The sequence below is a fragment of the Mizuhopecten yessoensis genome, unplaced genomic scaffold (assembly GCF_002113885.1).
Source record: "Mizuhopecten yessoensis strain PY_sf001 unplaced genomic scaffold, ASM211388v2 scaffold9985, whole genome shotgun sequence".
Lineage (NCBI taxonomy): Eukaryota > Metazoa > Mollusca > Bivalvia > Pectinida > Pectinidae > Mizuhopecten > Mizuhopecten yessoensis.
The window spans coordinates 474,615-485,854 of record NW_018408321.1 but is presented as its reverse complement, the minus strand read 5'-3'; the positions used below and the strand labels follow the sequence as shown (position 1 = coordinate 485,854).

Sequence of the window (11,240 nt, the reverse complement as noted above, 5' to 3'; positions counted from 1 at the left end):
TTATTTATAGTGAACATCGAAATAGTACCATATAACTATATATAAACATCATTGAGCCAGACCACCGATACCGTAACAGGTGTTGATGTACCAGTAATAATACTGATTAATTGATAATGGCAGACCACAGATCTTTATATTAACACTCGAAATAATGTCTAGTCCGGGGCTATCAATCAGTACGTTGGGAGTGTGGAAGACGGAGAAATAATGTCTAGTCCGGGGCTATCAGTGCGTGGGGAGTGTGGAAGACGGAGAAATAATGTCTAGGCCGGGGCTATCAGTACGTGGGGAGTGTGGAAAACGGAGAAATAATGTCTAGGCCGGGGCTATCAGTACGTGGGGAGTGTGGAAAACGGAGAAATAATGTCTAGGCCGGGGCTATCAGTACGTGGGGAGTGTGGAAGGCGGAGAAATAATGTCTAGTCCGGGGCTATCAGTACGGGGGGAGTGTGGAAGACGGAGAAATAATGTCTAGGCCGGGGCTATCAGTACGTGGGGAGTGTGGAAAACGGAGAAATAATGTCTAGTCCGGGGCTGTCAGTACGTGGGGAGTGTGGAAGACGGAGAAATAATGTCTAGTCCGAAGCTATCAGTATGTACGTGGGGAGGGTGGAAGACGGAGAAATAATGTCTAGTCCGGTGCTATCAGTACGTGGGGAGTGTGGAAGACGGAGAAATAATGTCTAGTCCGAGGCTATCAGTACGTGGGGAGTGTGGAAGACGAAGAAATAATGTCTAGTCCGGGGCTATCAGTACGTGGGGAGGGTGGAAGACGGAGAAATAATGTCTAGTCCGGTGCTATCAGTACGTGGGAAGTGTGGAAGACGGAGAAATAATGTCTAGTCCGGAGCTATCAGTACGTGGGGAGTGTGGAAGACGGAGGAATAATGTCTAGTCCGGGGCTATCAGTACGTGGGGAGTGTGGAAGGCGGAGAAATAATGTCTAGTCCGGGGCTATCAGTGCGTGGGGAGTGTGGAAGACGGAGAAATAATGTCTAGTCCGAGGCTATCAGTACGTGGGGAGTGTGGAAGACGAAGAAATAATGTCTAGTCCGGGGCTATCAGTACGTGGGGAGTGTGGAAGTCAGACGTCAATAGAAAAAGACAAGGGCTTTACCAGGAATCTTCAGCGATTTGTGATGGTTTAAACTTTACATAGGTAGCTAAATGACAAGCACCAATTTTGGTCATCGACACTTGTTCCGCCCTGGTGTTTAACCGGAAGTTGTATCAACTGAAAAGTAATAGGACGCATTTCTTCCAGATTTGCTATTATTGATAATTTGTTTAACTTTATTCTATCTTTACTTCGTTTTAATGATCAATATTCAGATTTGGACAAATAAAATGTTGGTAAAGTAGACACAACTTCTCACACAGACAGGGATCAGGATTAAACAAAGTACCGATTTAAACAGAATACTAAATATAAGGCGCTAAGCTATGGACAGATATATGATCGCAGTACCGCCCATTTTACACAAGATTAAGGGTGTATTTACCAACTTTGTGGTCTGTTTTTACAGTATTACATTTGCTAATGAGTACGGTACGGTATACTGTTATTCATTTCGCTTTGCAGGAGACACTTTGTGAAGGGATAGAAACTTAGGAAATCAAAGTAGTAACACCGGAAAAATCAAGAATACGGCTGCCCAGGGTAGGAGGAAGGAAACCGGAAGTACAGAGAACTCCGTAAATTGATGGTGTTATATATTACTCTAACATGTGTAGCGGAACTAGACTGGGTCGATCGTCGGCGACCAGGTAGCTTGATTAGTAGAGCGTCAATCTAGAGTTCCGAGGGTTCGGGTTCGAACCCTGGTCTGGCCGTTACATTCTCTTTCTCCTGTTAGCTCCATTGCTTTTAAAATTTGGCCTTTGTCAGCGAAAGTTATATTGATTAAAGATTTTACCAACATTAGTGATTGCCCTGTTTATGTTCGCAATTAATGACATCAGTGATGGTCTGTTGATGTTACTGATATCAGGAATGGCTCAACTGATATAATTGACATCAGTGATGGCCCATTTTAAGGTTGCTGATATCAGTGATGGCCCTGTTGATGTTACTGGCATGAGTGATGGCCCTCTTGTTGAAACTGACATCAGTGATGGCCCCGGTGATGATACTGACATTAGTTGTGACCCAATTGATGTAACTGACATCAGTGATGGCCCTGTTGATGTCACTGATATCAGGAAAGGCTCTACTGATGTAATTTACATTAGTGATGGCCCATTTTAAGGTGGCTGATATCAGTGATGGCCCTTTTGTTGTAACTGACATCAGTGATGGCCCTGGTGATGTTACTGACATTAGTTGTGACCCAATTGATGTAACTGACATCATGGATGGCCCTGTTGATGTCACTGGCACCAGTGATGAACCTGTTGATGTCACTGGCACCAGTGATGGCCCTGGTGATGTTACTGACATCACTGATGACCCTGTTGATGTTAATGACATCACTGATGACCCTGTTGATGTTAATGACATCAGTGATGGCACTGTTGATGTTACTGACATCACTGATGACTCTGTTGACGTTACTGACATCAGTGACGGCACTGTTGACGTTACTGACATCAGTGATGGCACTGTTGATGTTACTGACATCACTGATGGCACTGTTGATGTTACTGACATCATTGACGGCACTGTTGACGTTACTGACATCAGTGATGGCACTGTTGATGTTACTGACATCACTGATGGCACTGTTGATGTAACTGACATCAGTGACATCATGCAAAGTTACATCAACATGATAATTACTGATGTCAGTGACATTAATATGGCCATCACTGATGTCAGTGATCACCAGGGCACTCATTGATGTCAGTAATATCACCAGGGCCATCACTGGTGTCAGTAACATAACCAGGGCCATCAATGATGTCAGTGACATCAACTGACATCACTGATGACCATGTTGATGTTACTGACATCACTGATGACCATGTTGATGTTACTGACATCAGTGACGGCACTGTTGATGTTACTGACATCATGGACGGCCATGCATGTTGATGTTCGATATTGATGACATCAGGGATTGCTCTGTTGATGTTACAATTTTGTCGGATGTTTAGCCAGATGTCGACGGTAATACGGGGACATAAATACAATATACATGTATGTATACTTACCAAGGACATCAATACTTCAAAACAACTTGTATTGAGGAAATTACTTATACACGCCCAGAGTATAAGGCCTATTTCTGTAAAGTTGTATTCATCGTGTCTATATATAATTGGAAACAATGACGCAGGAAGTTTGGAGATTTTATCAAAACTAACTTTTATTTTAATGACAAGATGTTTGCCCGGCCTTAATAACAACGTCACACACTACACAGCTGTCAAATTGTCATGATTAAAATTCTTCCAAATTTGACAAAATCTGACAGTTTTAGTCGACGGTTTGATAGTCTAATTATAGTAAGTTATATACCGCCTGACCCCGCGAACTCCCTGAAAAGGGCAGGGATGGTGTGTGCCGACACCTTTGTACGGAACGTCTTCATGGGTCTAGGTGACTTAATTAAGCGCTGATAACACCCGGTAACTGGTTGGTAAACTCGCTAAATAATTAACGTATCAAACACTTCCATATAAAAATAGGCAGTTTTTATCAATTAGTAACAAAAGGGATATGGGGCGTGTTCGGGTCATCGGGATCTCCACCCAAAACAAGAATGCTTTAAGTAGTATGTAACGTATTGTCAAGCTGCGCTCAAGGCTAAGACCATTTTGTTTATTCATTTTACAAAAGATACTTAAATTAGGCAATTTTAAAACCGTAAACCTGATCTTCCTTTTATCGAAATCAATCAATTTGTTACACGCCAAACTTTTGGACGAGTATCAAACTGGGCTTTTGTACGTGCTGGTCTTTTTTATAACTACGAGCACATTTCTTTTCCACTAAGCGCTTATAGGCCGAGTACTTAGCATCTGATGTGTATGTCATTTGTGTGTTGTTTTAATGATTTTAAATGAAGTGTTTTACCAATAATATGTTAAATCTACGATGTGTGTTGTGCCATTGAAGAGTTAATTTGTAAATTTTAAATAATTGACATAGCACCTCGAGATTTTCATCTCCATTTTTATTCACTGCTGCGCTTTCAACAAAAGTCTGGAAAACCTGAAATGTTTACTTGGTTTTCAAACAACCCGAGGCTAAATATTTATCAACGAGAGATTGTCGACTTCGTTGGTCCCTGAAGATGGAGAAACAAATACATGTATATTTAGTTTCAGACAAAAGTAACTTTAAGTGCAACCCTTGTTTGATATTATTTATTCTTCAATTATCTGCCCCTGGTGAAGGGTAGTAGCACCAGGGCTTAGTTCGACCTGCACGCCACCTGTTGGACCGTTCTACACCCTGACACTGGCATGATGTCAGTGGGTACAGCTTGTCCAGAAACCAGCCGCTGTACCTTTCTGTATAGTATACGTATATGTTGATTAATTTAACAAAATACTCGCTTCATCCCACTCACACTTAAACGGTTTTCCGCTTTACATAGCTCGTAGTTGTGGAAGGTAGGTTTTTATCATTGAAGCCTAAATCGTGAGAGAACCAACTGTTTATTTACCATCTAGTATCTGGTCTATTTGACTTCGTCAGGAGAAAACTATTTTGTAACAGCTTGTCAGCCAAATAATTGACACACACTATGTAAACTATATAATGCAATAAACAACCGAGGGAGTCATAACGGACAGAGTCGGACGGCAGACGATATTAAATCTTAACCAGCCCTGCTCTTAATAGTACATAAATCAAAAATGTACAAATCGTAGAATAACGAACAGTCAAATACCAGTACAAGAGAAGGAAAACAGGACAAAGAACAATTGAAATGTCGAAATGGATAAAATATATTTCGATGTAATTTGATTATAGATCTGATCCGTGAAAAATATTGTCGTTTTCTCAATTTCTCCCAGATCTTACCGGTGCACAGATAATACAGTACTCTTAATTTCATTATTATATAACTAGAGAAACTTTACCAGGGCACTCCTACTGCCCAGGTACCTCATGATCAGTTGGCTAGAACGACAGTATAATGGCCGGCGGTCAGGGTTCGAATACTGGTCTGGCCCGTCACATTTTTACACTTAAAACATTGCTGTTGATTATTTTTTGTTAATTACTCAATCAATTTTTCATAAAAATTCCATTCCATAAGTATGGTTTCCGTATCAGAAATGATCTAATAAAGCTATAATCGTGCCAGCAAAAACAAGTTCCAAATACATAGTTACAGTTGTTGGCAGTTTTACGTGAAACCTTAAGTAGACTATACATGTCGCTGTCTGTGTTACGGCTAACGTTAATTAAGAGGGTTTGGGGGTTGGGTTACTGTACGAACGAGAATTAACACGTAATGTTTTACTGTTTGGCCTGCAGTGGGAAAGGAAATCTTAATCTAATTTAGGGATTTGGAAGTCCAACAAAAAGATTTAATAATACCGTTTCCATCATGCCTTGTAACTTTTTGTCTAGTTGTCAACTTGAAGGGTTTGTGATATCACTAAGCAAAATGTTGGTTAGAATCCGCTCGGATGCATTATTTTTATTACTGATTTTATCTTTAAATATGGAAGATAGTTTTGAGGAACATTTTCAAAGACATTATGGCATTATGTTTTTAAGTTTTAGTGTTTGAATTTTGTAAAAGGAGTAGTTTTAGAGTAATTTGAACAAAACTCAACGGTTTATTTTGCAAAAAATAATTTCTTTATTTTTGCTATCTACTTTACATGTTTTATTTAAAGAAATGAAAATGGAATACTACATCTTTTAGTCTTAAATACTTTTTGTTAACGAGTTGATAACTTTTAGGTTTTTTTCGTTTTTTAACGGTGAGTTCTGTCACCTGCATCTCGACCCAAAAGACTGATAGGTAACCTTTATCGAGACGGTTATTGTTCTCACCTGGTCTCCAGAAACATGTGTCTAAATAAATGGTGATTCGATGACAGTCTGATGTTTCTGACTTGGACGGAATTCCGGAATCAGATGTTGCAGCCAGAAACTACCGCAACAAGGGAGCACGCACGAGGATGGGGAGGAGTGTTTACCGTATGTTCCAAAACGACTTTTAACTTGTGTTAAAACACCTGCAACCAATCTTACAAACGAAATTGTTTACTTTAAAGAGCAATCTTTTCTCCTTGTTTTTGGCGTTTCGTCTGTGATTTTATCCTGTCGGCCAGAGGATGTCAAAATACTGCTGCAGACGGACTTTAGAATAGCGACCCGCAGGTGGTTCTCCGCACTTTGCACATGGCCTTCTGCTCAAATGCTATTTCAAACAGTGCCAGGTGAACACATTAAAGAACACAAGTAATATGCGATATTGTTTGATGGAATTTTTATAGCTAGAACAGTTACCAAGCAAACACCACTCCAGAAGACATCAATGGGTGCGATGCCAGGGTTGGCCTGTTCACTCAGAGGAGGAACATCCGGTTGATGGACTATTTTAGGGGATGTTATTATTACGCCGATACCTTCACCCGTGTTTGTGTCATTGGCATTTTGAATTTGCTGGAGAGTGAATATAAATTATTACGGCGCAAAGATTTTAAATAACCTATCATAGAACACGCGCATTAAAACCTCAGTACACGTGCGGTGCGTTGACGAGAAGCAGACTCCGTGTACTTAGGTGCATCATAGACCAATAGCTCGGAGCAATCGTCAACAGAGAGATAAACGTGTTTGGTACAAACGTAGACAAACATATTCAAGCTACAGATAGAGTTTAAGACTTACAGTATTTGGTAATAGTATCATCACACATGTAACATGCGGTACACTTCCCTGTCAGTAAGTATTATGTGACGTGGGTTCAATGTATAATACTATAAGTTTACTTTCCTTTTTTTCTTTTATCCGATATCAGTTTTTTAAAAATCACCAACTCAAATGCACATTTGTTATTTGTCAACATAAAAATATACACAAGGATTTTCTCAAATCTTCACAAGTACACCTGTATTTTCACAACGTTATTTTCTACTTAATCAAACGTACCAGGTGTAACAAATGTACTAGTTACTTATTCTGTGACCCTCTTCATTAATTCTTCTCATTGATGAGAGACATCAGCAATTCATTCATCACGCTTCACAGTCAAAACGTCAAGGATGCTGTATTACAGGAGACTGTATAACAGCAGATGTCGAGGATGCATACATCACGTTGTATTTTGTTAACGTCATATTGTCCCTTGTCAATTTCTGTTGATTAGCTTCCTGAACGTTATCCTGTCCTGTACGGATCTAATGAGTGCAAATGTGTGAATGTTAGCACGCTATTACTAAAAGATGTATTTATGATGTCTTCTCTGAAAGGGACAATGAATAATATGAATAAGTTTTGTAAAAAGTTTTTTTTATTGTTTATTTAGAAGTATTGAGAGAGAAAAAAGATGATAAATTGTCTTACATTGTACACGACGAGTTCCAGGTATTAAAGTAAGCAGGCGGCCTGACAGAAATCGTGAAAAGTCGTCATTCCGATCCTGTCTTCAATCACCGTGTAATGTCTATTAGCAAAAAAACCAATAGGAATGATTGATATGATCTAGTACGGCTGAACGGAAATGTTACAGCTGAACATACTGATGACGCGATCCCGTGAGGCAGGGTCCCCCTAACGAACGTATGGCGTGTCGACCACACATAAACATGATTACTTTTGTTTCGGGGTTTGAAATACTTAACTTGATGATATTCAAATTAGTAGTCAATCTCATAATTCACCTAGCGCGCGTGAGGACAGTGGCTTTGACATATAGCAGATACCACGAGTACACGCAGCATCAACTCTGACTTCTCATATACCATATCCCTCTTACAATATTCTCACCGGAGGATTGAAGTGTTGATAACAGCACACAGTCTATACCTGAAAGGGGAGATTCCTTAGTGTTAAAAATATTTTGAAGGGACAGTTTTTTTGTGTTCTTTTTTTAATTTCTAATTTAAGTAAACGGGTTGCTTGGTTGTTATTGTTTAATAATTGTTTGATCTTATATAGTATCTATTGAAACTTCGTCTTAAACATTTACGATTTAATATTCCGTAACTTACCGACTCAGGAAATCGGCCTTGCGCCACATGTTGTTGTTTTTTTTTATCAGATTTGAGAATGAAATATATTCTACACTGTTGTCGTTGCGATGACGATTAACATTAAAAAGCAAAGATCACGCCGCTTTATATCCGGAATTTTCCTTTCCGTTGTTTAGAGAATCCTCAGCAACCACTGTATTGACCGGACATTGCGGCCCGGAATGAATACATTCATTATTTTTTTCCGTAAAATATTGTATTGTGTTTTTCGCAAATGAAAAAATAATTGCATTTAATCAAAATTTCTTGAGGATTCTAAGCCGGTTGCTCTCGGGCCCTGTGATAGGACGAACAATCAGGAAGGAAGGTAATCAAAATATCAATAAATTTGCTATCCTTATAATACATGATATTTTATGTGTGTAACACATGTGTGTGTAACACATGTGTGTTATCATTTGATCATGATGTTTGTCGAAATTGGAGAAAGTCTATACAGCGGATAACAATAAACCGAAAATCTTCATCGACATCAGCGAAATCGACCCCTTTCGAGCACTTGATGCTATCGCTCAGTGCAGATTTTTAACTAGCGACGATTTTGTAGTAACAATGTCGGAAACCATTCACATGTGATAGTCTTGGCTTCTATTGGTTTATAACAACATTTCGGTTTATAAAAATATGTCAATTTACCATGTTTCTCTAATTATGGCTGGGATATAAATCACGTTACATGTTTTTTCTGTCTTCATAGTAATGCTGAAATAAATATGGCGGATAAAGTAAAAACAAATGTTAAGCCTTATTCCGCCATATCTCCAGACAATGATGTGCTCGGCATTATTCCGCCGTATCTCAAAACTATGACGTGCTCGGCCTTATCCCGCAGTATCTCCAGACAATGACGTAAACGGCCTTATCCCGCCGTATCTCCAGACAACGACGTGCTCGGCCTTATTCTGCCGTATCGCAAAACTATGACGTGCTCGGCCTTATTCCGCCGTATCTATAGACAATGACATAAATGGCCTTATCCCGCAGTATCTTCATACGATGACGTGCTCGGCCTTATCTCGCCGTATCTCCAGACAATGACGTAAATAACCTTATCCCGCCGTATCTCCAGACAATGATGTGTTAAGCCTTATCCCGCCATATCTCCAGACAATGACGTGAACGGCCTTATCCCGCTGTATCTTCAAACAATGACGTAAATGGCCCTATGCCGCCGTATCTCTAGCCAACGACGTACTCGACCTTATTCTGCCGTATCTCGAAACTATGACGTGCTCGGCCTTATTCCGCCGTATCTCCAGACAATGACGTAAATAGCCTTATCCCGCCGTATCTCCAGACAATGACGTACATGGCCTTATCCCGCCGTATCTCCAGACAATGACGTGTTCGGCCTTATACTGCTGTATCTCCATACAATGACGTGAACGGCCTTATCTCGCCGTATCATCTCGACGTATCTCCAGACAATGACGTGAACGGCCTTATCACGCCGTATCTCCAGACAATGACGTGAACGGCCTTATCCCGCCGTATCTCCAGACAATGACGTGAACGGCCTAATCTCGCCGTATCATCTCGCCGTATCTCAAAACAATGACGTGAAAGGCCTTATCTCGCCATATCTCCAGACAACGACGTGCTCAGAATTATCCCGACGTATCTCCAGACAATAACGCATCGTATCTCCAGACAATGACGTGTTCGGCCTTATACTGCCGTATCTCCATACAATGACGTAAATTGCCTTATCCCTCCGTATCTCCAGACAATGACGTGAACGGCCTTATCCCACCGTATCTACAGCCAACGACGTACTCGTCCTTATTCTGCCGTATCTCCAAAATATGACGTGATCGGCATTATTTCGCCGTATCTCCAGACAATGACGTGCTCAGCCTTATCCCGCCGTATCTCCATACAATGACGAAAACGGCCTTGTCCCGCCGTATCTCCGTACAATGACGTAAACGGCATTACCCCGCCGTATCTCCAGACAATGACGTGCTCGACATTATTCCGCCGTATCTCCAGACAATGACGTTAATGGTTTTATCCCGCCGTATCTCCAGACAATGACGTGCTCAGCCTTATCCCGCCGTATCTCCATACAATGACGAAAACGGCCTTATCCCGCCGTATCTCCGTACAATGACGTAAACGGCATTATCCCGCCGTATCTCCAGACAATAACGCGCCGTATCTCCAGACGATGACGTAAATGGCCCTATCCCGCCATATCTCCAGACAACAACGTGCTCGGCATTATTCGTCGTATCTCCAGACAATGACGTAGATGGTCTTATCCCGCCGTATCTCCAGACAATGACATGCTCGGCCTTATCCCGCCGTATCTCCAGACAATGACGTAAATGCCCCTATCCTGCCATATCTCCAGCCAACGACGTGAATGGCCTTATCCCGCCGTATCTGCAGACAATGACGTAAATAGCATTATCCCGCTGTATCTCCAGACTATGACGTAAACGGCCTTATCCCGCCGTATCTCCATACACTTACGTGGACGGCCTTATCCCGCCGTATCTTCAGACAATAACGTAAACAGCCTTATCCCGCTGTATCTTCAAACAATGACGTAAACGGCCTTATCCCGCTGTATCTCCAGACGACGACGTGCTCGGCCTTATTCTGCCGTATCTCCAAACTATGACGTGCTCGGCCTTATTCCGCTGTATCTACAGACAATGACGTAAATGGTCTTATCCCGCCGTATCTCCAGACAATGACGTGAACGGCCTTATCCCAATGTATCTTCAAACAATGACGTAAACCGCCTTATCCCGCTGTATCTCCAGACGCAGACGTGCTCGGCCTTATTCTGCCGTATCTCCAAACTATAACGTGCTCGGCCTTATTCCGCTGTACCTACAGACAATGACGTAAATGGCCTTATCCCGCCATATCCCCAGACAATGACGTGAACGGCCTTATCCCACTGTATCTTCAAACAATGACGTAAAATGGCCCTATCCCGCCGTATCTACATCCAACGACGTACTCGTCCTTATTCTGCCGTATCTCCAAAATATGACGTGATCGGCCTTATTTCGGCGTATCTCCAGACAATGACGTTAATGGCTTATCCCGCC

General features: G+C 41.4%; 1 protein-coding gene across 1 annotated transcript; it reads right to left on the bottom strand.

Moving 5' to 3' along the window:
• Positions 1-2,231: 2,231 nt before the first annotated feature.
• Positions 2,232-2,867, bottom strand: LOC110459195 (uncharacterized protein in mobD 3'region-like). Its single transcript, XM_021511337.1, has one exon. It carries the CDS (start codon positions 2,865-2,867, stop codon positions 2,232-2,234), a length of 636 nt encoding a protein of 211 aa, XP_021367012.1.
• Between the last annotated feature and the right edge of the window lie 8,373 nt (positions 2,868-11,240).

Bases quoted from the DNA above. Each gene is read 5' to 3' on its own strand.
- LOC110459195 (XM_021511337.1), bottom strand. From the start codon at position 2,867: ATGGCCCTGGTGATATTACTGACATCAATGAGTGCCCTGGTGATCACT.